Here is a 15,500-nt window from a genome sequence, read left to right as displayed (position 1 = left end):
CCAGGGGCCAGTCCTGGGTATTATTTCCCCAGGGGCCAGTCCTGGGTATTATTTCCCCAGGGGCCAGTCCTGGGTATTATTTTCCCAGGGGCCAGTCCTGGGTATTATTTTCCCAGGGGCCAGTCCTGGGTATTATTTTCCCAGGGGCCAGTCCTGGGTATTATTTTCCCAGGGGCCAGTCCTGGGTATTATTTTCCCTGGGGCCAGTCCTGGGTATTATTTCCCCTGGGGCCAGTCCTGGGTATTATTTCCCCTGGGGCCAGTCCTGGGTATTATTTCCCCTGGGGCCAGTCCTGGTCATTATTTTCCCTGGGGCCCCATTCATTTAGTTGCTATATGTGAGTGCAGGTTACCTTTGCAGAGACATGAGTTCACAGGCCATGCCAGTGTGAGCGTGCAGGCAGGGGGTGTCCAGGCTGGCACTGGCCGGGTGAGGATGTGATGCAGGGTATGAGCACAGCCGTGTCCCTCTTGTGTGGGTGGGAGGGTGAGTCTCTCTCCTGTGCAGTCCGGAGCTGGCTGGCAGGCAGGCAGTCACTCCCCTCCTCTCTGTCTGTCTGTCTGTCTGTCAGTCTGTGTTCGTGCGTGCTGGCTGGCTGGCCCCGCCCCTTATTGGCTACTGTCGCTGGGCCGCACTGGGCCAATGGCTGCCGCCGTTCCAGGCAGAGCTGGGGAAAGGGGCGTGGCTAGGAGCTGTCTGAAAGGGGCGTGGTTTACAGAGCTAGTAAAGGAAATGCGGCCTCAGCACAGGCCGCTCCGTCCGGGCACGGACTGTACACAGTGACTGTCACCGAATGACGTCATACGTCACATGGCTGGGGCTGCATCCCGCAACCAACTGTGACAGGGCTATTCACTATACTGCGAAATGCATCTGAGCTCAGGGCATTCCAAGTTCAAGGTCAAAATAGCCGAACTGGAAACATTCTCTAACTCAACTATGCTTTCAGATCGATTATTTTACCCTAAACATTGAAATTCTCTGGCCAACAATACTGTAAACCGTAACAGTATGTCTGGTTATTGACTGAACTACAAATTACAACAGCAGTACTTACTGTATTCCAAATATCCCAGTACAGAGTGGCATAATTAATCTGTCCAGGGGCATTTACACTGTACATGATCTATAAATGTCTAGCCTTTTCAATGCTACCTCACAATGTGACCAATATTTACAGATTGTATAGCTAAAAATGGGCCCAGATCGGAATCTTAAAATGTAACACTAGTTAAACTATTTCAAATAGTAATATTTTTTTTTTTTTTTTAATAAGTAGATAATAAGTGTATGGGGGTCATGCTGATATGTATCAGAGAAAATAAAATACTTATGCTCACACCTTGTATAAACAGTGCAGTGCAGTGGCTGTGCAACCATTAATACTTAATTACCTAAACAGCGAACAGGAAATCCTTATAATTGGAATAAGGGGAGACATTTCTCAGGTCCCTTCTTATCTCCCCAAATTGCTGAGAGCTGTTTAGTAAATATGCCAGACCTTTAGCATGTCAGATGAAGGCTTAAAAGAAAACACTATAGGGTCAGGAACACAAACATGAATTGATGACCCTATAATGTTAAACCCACCATATAGCCCCCTCCCCCACTTGCCTCTCTAAATATTGTAAAATCTTACTTGTATGCAAGTCTGCAGCTGCTGGCTCTGCAACTGTCTGCCTCTGACCTGCTGTCTGCTGACATCATTAGAAGTGGTGGTCTGAGCCAATCACAATGCTTCCCCATGAAATTGTCTAAGACTGTCAAGGAGGCAGAACATGGGGAAAGCCAGCACAAGTCAAACAGATGAATAGAGATAAATTGAATCAATGCATCTCTATGAGGAAAGTTCAGTGTCTGCATGCAGAGGGTGGAGACACTGAATGGCAGGTCTGCTTACTCTGCAGCACTGCCCAAGGAAGCACCTCTAGCAGCCATCTAATGAGTGGTCAGTAAAGTGATCACTAGGCTGTAATTTTAACACTGCATTTTCTATGAAAAGACAGTGTTTACTGCAAAAAGCCTGAAGGGAATGATTATACACTCGAACAAATGCAATATAAGTTGTAGTTGTTCTGGTGACTAGTGTCCCTTTAAGGGAGGATTTTTTTCCCTCCCAATAATCATATGGAAAATTCTTAGGATTTATTTAGGGTCCCCAACAGCCAGGCTACCTATGAGAAACAGCAATAGTTACAATTTGCCTAGTTCACTCCTCTAGTGGCTGTGAGGCTGACATTAATACGAGGCTTCCTTTTCTTATTAATGTCTGAACTTTGATTTTCTAAAGGTAGAGAGGAACTAGACAAAACATTTTTAAAAGGGGATGGGGGGACAAGGGGGGTTTATCTACAAAAGGAAAGCAACACCATACCTAAAGGTTTAAAATATCATCAAATGCAAGTCACTACATCAAACAGGTGCTGGAAGGGATGCGGCTATGCCTATGTTGGGAATGCCCATTGCTACAACCCTATTGGACACAGTTGGCCTCATGGGTATCCTGCGGATAAACTTATTTACCCTAATCCATGAACCTTCCTTTTCTATAGACCAGTTGAAGGCCCACAGAGCAATGAAAACAAACTCGTATATGCAATGGCCTTAGCTGCCAGAAGAGCACTTGTCCAACAAAGAAAGCAGCTGACATTGCCTTTTTAGGTAGAAATGCACAATATAATTATATTATAGTGATGGTAGAGACATGGAACAACATACAGTACAAATTTGAGATTGCCCACAGCGCTAATACTACAACATTTATATAGAGTATATGTGTGCATGTAGGGATGTACTTGTATGTAATTTTACCATTGGAATGCAGCGGTGTACTTGTGTGTAGTGTTTGCGTTTGAATGCAGGGGTGTGTGTTTGTATGTAGTGTTGGATTTTTAAATGCAGTTGTGCTTTTGTGTATTGAGTTGGTGTTTGTATATAATTCAAATGCAAACATAATAGTTACAAACTATATGATGACTGATTTTAATGTCAAATATTGGCAAAATGTGGCAGAGCTAGAACCGGATTCCACTGCCACATTTTGCCATTTCCTATTGTGTAATACCTGATAAGAATAGGCATATTCTCATGCAAGCACAACAGATCATGTGACAGACCACCGGTCACCCAGGACTGGTGACATCTAACCATCACCTCCCTCTATAAGGACAAGAATCACCCTATGTACTCCTCCAGCCCAGGAGGTTCAGAGCCAGGCAGGGAACTCAGAGGGACAGCACACCAGACTTGGAGCAACCCTCAAACCCCCTGTAACTCCTGAACAGATTGCAGAGTTGCTGCGGTCTGGTAAAACTTTGTCAAGGGCGCTCTCGGCCCCAGAGTCAGCTATCAGAGCACTATCTAAGGAGGGGTGATGGAGGAGGTGGTGAGGCATCAAACCATCCCCAGGACTTCAGGGAACTTCATGTACAGGTGGAAAGTGCCATTAGTTTAGGTGACTGGCACTTCCCACTGATCGCTGTGGAACTCTGCACCGGATCAAAGAACAGTCACCGCCTGGTGAAAACTTTACTTTCAGTTAACTCTGGCTAGCCACCTCTGACCTGAGCGCTTTTTGGACAGAGTGTGTAATCAGAAAAGAGCTTTCCAGGGACGGCATTTTCTTTGGTATGTGGACACGAAACCCTGTTTTTTTTTTATTAGAAATTGTTAACAGGGGCCGAGGTTTCTGGCCATCAATTAAATTATCTGGTCAGGTATGTGGCAATGTGCATTGTTATCCTGGGGGCCTCCTGTTGAGGACCCGGGTAAAAAAGTGTGCCATTCACGCAAATGTTTTTGTTTTTTTTTAAATACATTTTTACATTACCGGTATATATAAATTATTGTTGTTGTTTTTTTTACTACCTCCTACAAGTCTTAGTGTGGTGGAATCTCGGTAAAAATAAATTTAGTAGGCCGAGATTACCACGTGGCATGTGTACGTGCATATGCTGACGTATCGATCAGTTGGTTGCACGAGGCAAGATACGATCAGTAGTGTACGGAGCATGTGCAAGAATACAGGATGTAGTATTCCCCTCCTCCATTGTGCTGGACAGGCCATGCGGTCAAGCAGGAAGTTAATTCTTATTTGTATTGATTGGTCAAGAGAATGTGCGGGTGGAGCTTAATATGGGAGGAGTCAGGGGAGGGCTGGCAGCCTTAGGCCTGGGGGGCAAAACCAGTCAAGTGGCCCATTGCGCCACCAAATCAGTTCACCATCCATGCCCACCTTTTCCTGGTTTTATAACGGATATTGATGTTATGCTAATCAGTAGCTCTTTGCCATACCCACTCCTTCACGGCTCTGACTTTCAATGTTGTCAGAGCACAGGCTGAGAATCTCTGAGCCTGTGCTCTGACTCACTAACTGAGCGCCGGAACCACGAGGGAGAGGATATGATCTGACTGCACCTACTGCTGGTGCGCACCAGTGGACCACCAGCGAATCGTTTAAATTAAATATGCTGGTGTACCCAACTTGTGAGCTGTGTTGACCGCCGGGTGCCTCTGTTGTCATGGCACCCTGCGTGACCGCACAGCTTGCCCACCCCAACGGCTGGCCCTGCTGACACACACTGACGTTACTACTTAGACATCCCTCAATATTAATACAGACATCAGAGTAAACACCAATAAACTGTGGAAACAGAGCTGATCCCCCCAAATTTATAAAGGTTTGCTTAGAGGATTTATTCAAGATTAAATCATGCCTCCTCCTCTCTCTCCCCCATGCGCTGCTCTGTAGGCTGGGAGGAAGTGAAGAGTAATCACAGTCTCCCAGCACAACGCCACCTGTGGCTGCATGGGGAACAGCTGTTTAATGCAATGCTTGCAGGACGGCTAGCTGCCGCAGAACCTCTTTGTTTCCGTCTCTGCAAAGGGCTCCAGGCACTGCTCGTTGTGAGTGTGAGCCACTGTAAATTAGGGGCAGAGGGCACTTGCACTGCGGTCAAGACGGGTCTGGGCAGAAGGAGAGTGCAGTGCAATCAGTGCACTCCCCTCCTGTGGGTCACCAGTTCACTGGTGCACCTGCCCAGGATCAGAGCCGGTGCAAGGATTTTTGCCGCCCTAGACAAAATATAAATTTGCCGCCCCCCCATGTGACATCACAATGCCCCACCCATATGATCTGCCATATGAACTAAAGCCAGTGCTGCACACAGTGTGTGTTTACATTAAAAAGCCTGCAGGGACCAGCTATAGACACCAGAACCACTTCATTAAGCTATAGTGTCCCTTTAATGTGAGGTAAATTATAGATTAGTGTCACTAATAATATACTAGATTGCCTACTTACAATTAGATGAGCATGATGATGGGCTGCAGTTTGGCTCCACTGGTCTGGTGTAGAACAGGATCTCTGGAGGCTGTTTGCAACTGTGGTCACAAAAATTCAATGTTCTGGGAGAATTGGAAGCAGCTCCATTTTTTGGGGGCCTCTTACACAGCTCAAGGTCTGGGCCCCACTGCCTGACGGTGAATATGCCCATAAGGCCCACTCATAAGTCCACTTATATGTTCCACCCACCCATGAGTTCGCTCACAGGGAGTGGAGTGTGTAGGGGATGTGTTATGTGTTATTGTAGAGGATCTAATATGTGTGCTTATGGTATGTAGTGTATAGGGATACCAGTTTGTGCAGGTGATGCAGTGTGTATTTGTATATAAGGGATGTATTATGTGTTTCTGGTTGTGTGTAAGGGATGCATTGTGTGAATCTGTGTTTGTATGCATAAGGGATGCAAGGTGTGTGTTTGTATGTGTGTGCATTGAGTGTAAGAGATGCATTGTGTTTCTGTGTGTATGTAAGAAAAACAGTGTGTGTGTTTGCATGTGTGTGTAAGGGTTTGCATTGTATGTTTCTGTGTATGTGTGCAAATGATGCATTGTCTTTGTGTGTAAGGGTTGCAGTGTGTGTGTGTGTAATGGATGCATTGTGTGTTTCTCTGTGTGTAAGGGAAGCATGTTGTGTTTCTGTGTATGTATAGGGATGCATTGTGTGTTTCTGTGTATGTATAGGGATGCATTGTGTGTGTGTGTGTGTGTGTGTGCGCGTAGTGTGAAAGAGCTCCCTGTCTTGCCTTCTGTCCCTTAGAGCTCTCCCCTGCCCCTTAGTGGTCTCATCTCCCCCACCCTCCCCTAGTGGTCTCTTCTCACACTCACCCACCCTCCCTGTGCTCTTCTCATCCCCCCTCCACCCTCCCTGTGCTCTTCTCATCCCCCCTCCACCCTCCCTGTGTTCTTCTCACTCCTCCCTCTGTGTGTTCTCCTCACCCCCCCTGTGTTCTTCTTACCCCCCTCCTCCCTGTGTTCTTCTTACTTCCCCCCTTGTTCTTCTTACCCCCTTCTTCTTATTACTCCCCCCTTCTTCTTACTCCCCCTTCTCCTTCTTCTTACTCCCCCCTTCTTCTTCTTCTTACTCCCCCCTTCTTCTTCTTAACCCTCCTACTTCTTCTTACTCCCCCTTCTTCTTCTTATCCCTTCTTCTTCTTATCCCTTCTTCTTCTTAACCCCTTCTTCTTCTTACCCCCTTCTTCTTCTTACCCCCTTCGTCTTCTTACCCCCTTCTTCTTCTTACCCCCTTATTCTTCTTACTCCCCCCTCTTCTTCTTACTCCCCCTTCTTCTTCTTACCCCCTCTTCTTCTTACCCCCCTTCTTCTAATTACTTCCCACTCTTGTTCTTCTTACTCCCCACTCTTTTTCTTACTCCCCCCTTCTTCTTCTTACCCCCCTTCTTCTAATTACTTCCCACTCTTCTTCTTCTTACTCCCCCCTCTTTTTCTTACTCCCTCCTCTTCTTCTTCTTACTCCCCCCTCTTTTTCTTACCCCCTCTTTTTCTTATCTCCCCTCCTTCTTACTCCCCCTCCCCCTCTTCTTACTCCCCTCCCCTCTTCTTCCCCCCTTTTTCTTTTCTCCCCTCCTTCTTACACTCCCACCTCCCCTCTTTTTACTCCCCCCTCCTCTTACTCCGCCCCTCCCCTTACTCCCCCCTCTCCTCTTACTCCCCCCCTCTTATTATCCCCCCTCCCCTCTTCTTACTCCCCTTCTTCTTACTCTCCCCCCTCGCCTCTTCTTACTCCCCCCTCTTCTTACTCCCCCCTCCCCTCTTACTCCCCCCTCTTCTTACTCCCCGCTCCCCTCTTCCTACTCCCCCTCCCCTCTTCTTACTCTCCCCCCCTCCCCTCCTCTTACTCCCCCCTCCCCTTACTCCCCCTCCCCTCTTCTTACTCTCCCCCCTCTTCTTACTCTCCCCCCTCCCCTCTTCTTATTCCCCCCTCCCCTCTTCTTACTCCCCCCTCCCCTCTTCTTACTACCCCCTCCCCTCCTTCCCTCTTCTTACTCCCCCCCTCTTCTTACTCTCCCCCCTCTTCTTACTCTCCCCCCCTCCCCTCCCCTCTTCTTACTCTCCCCCCTCCCCTCCCCTCTTCTTACTCCCCCCTCCCCTCTTCTTACTCTCCCCCCTCCCCTCTTCTTACTCCCCCCTCCCCTCTTCTTACTCTCCCCCCTCCCCTCTTCTTACTTCCAACCCCCCTTCCCTCTTCTTACTTCCACCCCCCTCCCCTCTTCTTACTTCCACCCCCCCTCCCCTCTTCTTACTTCCACCCCCCCTCCCCTCTTCTTACTTCCACCCCCCCTCCCCTCTTCTTACTTCCACCCCCCCTCCCCTCTTCTTACTTCCCCCCTCCCTCCCCTCTTCTTACTTCCCCCCTCCCTCCCCTCTTCTTACTTCCCCCCCTCCCTCCCCTCTTCTTACTTCCCCCCCTCCCTCCCCTCTTCTTACTTCCCCCCCTCCCTCCCCTCTTCTTACTACCCCCCCTCCCTCCCCTCTTCTTACTTCCCCCCCTCCCTCCCCTCTTCTTACTTCCCCCCCTCCCTCCCCTCTTCTTACTTCCCCCCTCCCTCCCTTCTTCTTACTTCCCCCCTCCCTCCCCTCTTCTTACTTCCCCCCTCCCCTCTTCTTCTTACCCCCTCCACCGTAGCGTGGCCGAGCTGCTCTCCGGTCCCGGCCGGAGTAATGGGAAAGTGCACGCTCAGTGTGCACTTCCTGTCAGTCCGGCCGGTTACAGGAAACAGAAACTCCGCGCGGAACAGGAGTTTCTGTTTCCTGTAACCGGCCGGACTGAAAGGAAGGTGCACACTGAGCGTGCACTTTCCCATCACTCCGGCCGGGAACCGGAGAGCAGCTCGGCCACGCTACAGGGGAGGGGAGGGGAGAATCTGTTCTGCAGCCGCCTGAGCGCTCTTTACAGAGCGCTCAGGCGGCTGCAGCATTTAAAGGGCCGGCCCGCCGCGGCCGGTCTTAATGGGATTTAGGACGGCCTGGGGGGCAATTGCCTCCCTGCCCCCCGGCCCAGTCCGCCCCTGGGAGGAGTTATGTGCCTATATAAGGAGCCTGCACTATTGTCCGGGGCTCAGAACTTGCTGTATTTTGGTGACATTAGTCCCTCTGAGTCCCGATCGGTGATCCAATAAAGAATCTCTTCCCTCTTCCTTCCTGAAGAAACCTGTGTCCATCTCTCTGTGCTTCGCTTCCGTCAGTTTCTCCGGTATCATTTGGTGCATTGGCCGGGAAGCTCATCGTTCAACGGTAGCTGAGAGGCAGAGGCGTGAGACGGTCTATCTTTGCCCACGTTCTCTACGGCTGCACCCCTGAACTTCTGAGTGGACCTCCCTTCGTCTCGGCGCCACTGGTCTGTTGTCCAGGAGATCATCGGCCTCTACGTAAGAAGTGCTGGGGTGTCCCCGTCGATGAGTGTGAACTCAGGTTCAGGAACGAGGAGGTAAGACAACTGCTGTTTTAGACGGCAGACCCACTAGGGGTATACCGATTGTGCGGTAGGCCCATAAGGGGTTATTTGTGTATGGAATCTGCCCCCTCTGTCGGAGGGAAGGAGCGAAGGCGCACCGCTCAATCGAACGCTCAATCGACCGTTTGATTTGGTTAGTCAGGCGGGGTTCTGGTGTAAATAGCCCTAGCCGGACACCGGTGTCTTGTCTAGACTAGCGTTCTAGGGTGTATATTACGTTCGCTAGGTCGGAGGGACCGGGAGACTAAGCGGCGCCTGTGTAAATTCGGTTCGCTAGCTCTCAACCTATCTTGGCTAAGTGGGAAGGCGTGTAAATTTGGAACCCACTAGATTTTTGATAGTAATCGACTAAGAGGCGCCTGTGTAAATTCGGTCCTCTAGCTCGCTATATGTGGTGCTTGGGCAGTGTGGCTAACCAAAACGGGTGTACATAGTTTAAGGTAGTCCATTCAAGGTACTGGCCAATAGTTTAGTTGGGAATTGTAAATGTGATAAAGATTGTTAGTAAAGTGTATATCTTGTTAGATAGCGCGAGCTCAGCCGTCTAGCGAGAGTGTTAATAGTGTGTTCCTGTATCATAGTGCACGGTACCATAACCCTGTATATTTACTGACACTGTATATAAGTACTAATCATTGTCGTCTATTGCATGTTTAACACCATAACCACTAATAATTGTATTGTGACCTTAAATTGTGCTTTGACCTATGCTAACCGTACTGTAACCGCTATTTGTAAAAGACGATGTTACTGGGGTGTGTTATAGACGGGTAATTCGTATATAGAGAATTATAGCGTGGGTGACTGTATAGTTTCGCCAAAGGGCATAATATTGATTATCTAGTGACTGGTGTAACAGCTGTGTGTGTACGGGAATTCCCTGAGGGGGCAAAAGGGTGATAAAACATCAATCCAATTGTCCCCCAAAACAAGGACAGAAGGTGCCTGTAGCAAGTGTGTTAAAAAATGATAAGCTTAGAGTCATGTCTACAAATGCTCGCAGTTTAGGGAATAAGATCCATGAACTTGTGGCAATAATGGCAACTGATAGTGTAGATTTAGTCGCTGTTACTGAGACATGGTATAATGAGAAAAATGACTGGGACATAGCAATACCAGGGTACTCTTTATATAGAAAAGACAGGGAAGGCAAGAAAGGGGGAGGGGTGGCCCTGTATGTAAAGAATAGCATAAAATCTAGCCTAATAAAGGTTAGTGAGGCGAACATAGAGTCAGTTTGGGTTACGTTAGAATTTGGTAATCACACAGTAACTCGTATAGGTGTGATTTATAGGCCCCCAGGACAAATTGAAGAGTTAGATAATCTACTAGTTGAAGAAATAGCTAAAATGACAATGAAGGGGGAAGTTATCATCATGGGTGACTTTAATCTTCCTGATGTAAATTGGAAAACAAAAATAGCTACTTGTGCCAGGAGCACACATATTCTAAACTCCCTACTGGGATTGTCTCTAAAACAAGTCGTTGAGGAGCCAACTCGTAAAGAGGCCATACTAGATTTAGTGTTAACAAATGGAGATTTGGTATCAGATATTACTGTAGGTGAAAGTTTAGGATCCAGTGATCATCAGTCAGTGTGGTTTAATATAAGAACAGTGACCGAGTCACACCACACAAAAACAAAAGTTTTAGACTTTAGAAAAACAGACTTTTCCAAAATTAGAATATGTGTAAAGGAGTCATTATCAGACTGGAGCAATTTAAATGGAGTCCAAAAGAAATGGGATTATTTAAAAGTTGCACTACTGAACGCAACAGAAAATTGCATTAGGCTTGTCAGTAAAAGCAAAAAATTCAAGAAACCACTGTGGTACTCCACAGATGTAGCCAAAATAGTAAAAAACAAAAAGTTAGCATTTAGTAATTATAAAAAACCCAGAGTGAGGAAGACAGAATGACCTATAAGATTAGGCAGAAAGAGGCTAAGCAAGTTATAAGAGCTTCCAAATCACACACAGAAGAGAAAATAGCACAGTCAGTAAAAAAGGGGGACAAAACCTTTTTTAGATACATAAATGAGAAAAGAAAAGTAAAACAAGGATTAGTTAGATTAAAAACAAAAGAAGGAAGGTATGTAGATGAGGATAAAGGTCTAGCTGACTGCCTCAATGAATATTTTTGTTCGGTATTTACAGATGAAAATGAAGGAAAGGGACCTCAGTTAAGAAAAAGGATAAATTAGTCATTTATTACACGTGAGTTTACAGAGGAAGAGGTTCTATTTCAACTGTCAAAAGTAAAGACAAATAAGTCAATGGGACCTGATGGAATACACCCAAAGCTATTAAAAGAGCTTAGTGGTGTACTAGCAAAACCATTAACAGATTTATTTAACCAATCATTGATAACAGGAGTAGTCCCAGAAGATTGGAAGTTAGCAAATGTTGTGCCCATTCACAAGAAAGGTAATAGGGAGGAGTCGGGCAACTATAGGCCAGTAAGCCTAACTTCAGTAGTGGGGAAAGTGATGGAAACCATGTTAAAGGATAGGATTGTTGAACATCTAAAAACACATGGATTTCAAGATCAGAGACAACATGGGTTTACTTCAGGGAGATCATGCCAAACTAATCTTATTGATTTTTTTGATTGGGTAACTAAAATTATAGATCAGGGTGGTGCAGTAGACATTGCTTACCTCGATTTCAGTAAGGCTTTTGACACTGTTGCACATAGAAGGCTTATCAACAAACTACAATCTTTGAGTTTGGATTCCAATATTGTTGAATGGGTAAGGCAGTGGCTGAGTGACAGGCAACAGAGGGTTGTAGTCAATGGAGTATATTCGAAGCTTGGGCTTGTCACCAGTGGGGTACCTCAGGGATCTGTACTTGGACCCATTCTCTTTAATATTTTTATTAGTGATATTGCAGAAGGTCTTGATGGTAAGGTGTGTCTTTTTGCGGATGATACTAAGATATGTAACAGGGTTGATGTTCCAGGAGGGATAAGCCAAATGGAAAATGATTTAGGTAAACTAGAAAAATGGTCAGAGTTGTGGCAACTGACATTTAATGTGGATAAGTGCAAGATAATGCATCTTGGACGTAAAAACCCAAGGGCAGAGTACAGAATATTTGATAGAGTCCTAACCTCAACATCTGAGGAAAGGGATTTAGGGGTGATTATTTCTGAGGACTTAAAGGTAGGCAGACAATGTAATAGAGCAGCAGGAAATGCTAGCAGAATGCTTGGTTGTATAGGGAGAGGTATTAGCAGTAGAAAGAGGGAAGTGCTCATGCCATTGTACAGAACACTGGTGAGACCTCACTTGGAGTACTGTACACAGTACTGGAGACCCTATCTTCAGAAGGATATTGATACCTTAGAGAGAGTTCAAAGAAGGGCTACTAAACTGGTTCATGGATTGCAGGATAAAACTTACCAGGAAAGGTTAAAGGATCTTAACATGTATAGCATGGAGGAAAGACGAGACAGGGGGGATATGATAGAAACATTTAAATACATAAAGGGAATCAACACAGTAAAGGATGAGACTATATTTAAAAGAAGAAAAACTACCACAACAAGAGGACATAGTCTTAAATTAGAGGGACAAAGGTTTAAAAATAATATCAGGAAGTATTACTTTACTGAGAGGGTAGTGGATGCATGGAATAGCCTTCCAGCTGAAGTGGTAGAGGTTAACACAGTAAAGGAGTTTAAGCATGCGTGGGATAGGCATAAGGCTATCCTAACTATAAGATAAGGCCAGGGACTAATGAAAGTATTTAGAAAACTGGGCAGACTAGATGGGCCGAATGGTTCTTATCTGCCGTCACATTCTATGTTTCTATGTTTCTATGTTTATTGTGTTATTGTGTACGTTTCACTTGGTAACCGTACCACGTGGTGCTGTTGCCAGAGGAAACGGGTGTGACTGTTGAATAGTACGCGTGCATAGTATTCGTTGTCAACGACGTTCCATTGATAAGTATGGGTGCGTCGCAGTCAACGATTCCGGATCCCTTAGGTTGTATGGTGAAGAATTTTAAAAAGGGATTCAAAACATGTGATTTTGGGGTTAAAATGTCTCCTGTACGTTTGGTCACTTTGTGTACTAGGGAGTGGCCTACTTTGGTTGCGGCATGGCCGCCACGTGGCAGTTTGGATCCAACTCTGGTACAGCGCTTACACGTGGCTGTATCGGGTAGGCCTGAACTTTACGGGCAGTTTCCTTATATTGATTGTTGGAGACAGGCCGTAAATGACTCGCCAAAATGGATTCAGACATGCCACGAGGAGCAATGTCGCCTCATGGTGGCTAGGACTTGTTTGTCCACTAGGACTGGTGTTAGGCCCATTTTGGACACGCCCCCTGAGTCCGAGATCCCTTTGCCGCCCCCTTACTTTCCGTTAAGAGGAAGTGACGCAAATGCAGGAAGTCCTGCACCCCTTCCCTCATTGCCCTCATCCACTTCCGCTTCCTCCTCCAGTACAGAATCCACCCCCTCTCGTACTAAATCTCCCCTTCCGGAACCAGAGCCAACCCCCATTAGATCCGAATATCCTGATTTGGCGCCACTTCAGACTTCCGGTCAAGCTTCTTCTAGCTCGGCTCGAAGTGTTTTATTTACTAATTTTTCCCAAAACCAAGCTCCCACATCCTCATGTTTTATTACCCCCCGACCGGAACCTCTAACTGACGCCCCTCCACGTAGCCCCATACTAACCCGACAACTGACCGGTACCCAACAATTAAAACATTATCAGATGCCTCTTCGTCTGAATCCCGGGTCAGCCTATATCGATGCCACAGGTCAAATGGCACATGCTGACCCAGTCTTCGTATATGTCCCGTTCACGACAACCGATCTCTTGAATTGGAAGACCCACAATTCCTCGTATACTGAGAAACCACAAGCTATGACTGATCTGTTCACCTCGATAGTTCAGACACATAACCCGACATGGGCTGATTGCCAGCAGTTATTAATGACTTTGTTTAACAATGAGGAAAGGACAAGGATTAACCAAGCGGCCATTAAAGCGCTAGAGGATAAAGCCCGTGCTTTGAATCAAGCCAATCCATCAGCATGGGCCGCAACACATTATCCTAACACCGATCCCGACTGGAATGTTAATGGCGCAGATATGGTCCAACTTAAAGCCTATAGAGACGCTATAATTGCTGGCATGAAAGCTGGAGGAAAGAAAGCCATTAATATGTCGAAGACAGTTGAGGTGATTCAGAAAAGTGATGAAGCGCCCAGTGTCTTTTATGACCGATTATTGGAGGCATACCGCTTGTATACCCCCTTTAATCCGGAAGACGCAGATAATTCCCGAATGGTAAACTCTGCCTTTGTCAGCCAAGCTTACGGAGATATTAAGCGCAAGCTACAGAAGTTAGAAGGGTTTGCAGGTATGTCTATCACCCAACTGATGGAGGTAGCAAATAAAGTATATATGAACAGGGAAACAGAAAGTAAGAAAGAGGAAGAGCGCAAGATGCGTAGAAAGGCAGATATGTTAGCGGTAGCGATCGCAGGCGTAGATAGACGGGGCCCAGATAGAGGCGATAGTAGATGGAATAGGGAGCCTTTGAGTAGGAATCAGTGCACGTATTGCAAGGAAGAAGGGCATTGGAGGAACGAGTGTCCACAAAGAGAGCAGTACGAGAGAGACCAACCCAGGGCAGGTTATGGAAACTTTAGAGGCAGAGCGAGAGGTAGAGGAGGCCCCGGAGGGAGTAATGGTAATAGAGGGAGCAATGGGAACAGAGGAAGTGTTAGGGAAGATAGGTATTTCCCAGCAGCGCAAAGGTCCAGCGATAGAGAAGGCAGGGACTTTGTAGGATTGGCTGACACAGTCATGGAGGACTATTGATACCGACCGGGCTCCATCCCCCTTGGTCGAGCGGAGCCTATGGTCGATGTATCAATAGGGGGAAAAAGGAGTGCGTTCATGATCGACACTGGTGCTGAACATTCAGTGGTGACTAATCTAGTTGCTCCTCCATCTGGAAGGACTATTACCGTAATAGGAGCAACTGGAAGAAGTGCTGAAAAACCGGTTCTTAAAAGTCGACTCTGTACATTGGGAGGCCACGTAGTAAAACATCAATTCCTTTATATGCCTGAATGTCCAGTCCAATTGCTGGGGTGTGATATGCTATCTAAATTACAAGCACAGATTACGTTCCTACCAAATGGAACAACATCCTTAAAGTTTAATGGACCTTCAGGTATTATGACATTATCCGTACCAAAGGAAGAAGAGTGGCGACTTTATACAGCGTTGACTAGCCAAAACCCTAGGAGTGATGAGTCCTTATTCAACATACCAGGAGTTTGGGCAGAGAACAACCCACCAGGACTGGCCCGCAATATTCCACCTATTAAAATCGAACTAAAACTTGGGGTTTATCCAGTGAGCCTAAGACAATATCACATCCCGCAGAAGGCTAAGAAGAACATCCAATCTTATCTGGATAAGTTCATACGGTATGGTATCCTAAAATTCTGTACTTCCCCCTGGAACACCCCATTGCTGCCTGTTCAAAAGCCCGGTACAGATGAGTATCGACCTGTGCAGGACTTGAGAGCAGTCAATGATGCGGTTGTTAGTATACATCCAGTTGTACCCAATCCATATAACCTGCTTGCTTTAATTCCGGGCGGGGCTACTTACTTTACAGTCTTAGACCTCAAAGATGCCTTC

General features: G+C 46.5%; 1 protein-coding gene across 2 annotated transcripts in view; it reads right to left on the bottom strand.

Moving 5' to 3' along the window:
* Positions 1-15,500, bottom strand: part of FAM13A (family with sequence similarity 13 member A) — a 234,200-nt gene that overhangs the window by 52,698 nt on the left and 166,002 nt on the right. The window contains exon 1 of one of the 2 annotated variants that reach the window (XM_063458639.1): positions 354-565. The exons of the other annotated variant lie outside the window; for it this stretch is intronic. Coding sequence (XP_063314709.1) covers positions 354-382 — 29 coding nt within the window. The 5' untranslated portion in view covers positions 383-565. Of the gene's footprint in view, positions 1-353; positions 566-15,500 lie in introns of those variants that run through there. 2 annotated transcript variants of the gene reach the window in all.

Source organism: Pelobates fuscus, chromosome 6 (genome assembly GCF_036172605.1).
Source record: "Pelobates fuscus isolate aPelFus1 chromosome 6, aPelFus1.pri, whole genome shotgun sequence".
Lineage (NCBI taxonomy): Eukaryota > Metazoa > Chordata > Amphibia > Anura > Pelobatidae > Pelobates > Pelobates fuscus.
The sequence above is the reverse complement of the archived record's forward strand: the minus strand, read 5'-3'. Positions and strand labels throughout refer to the sequence as shown.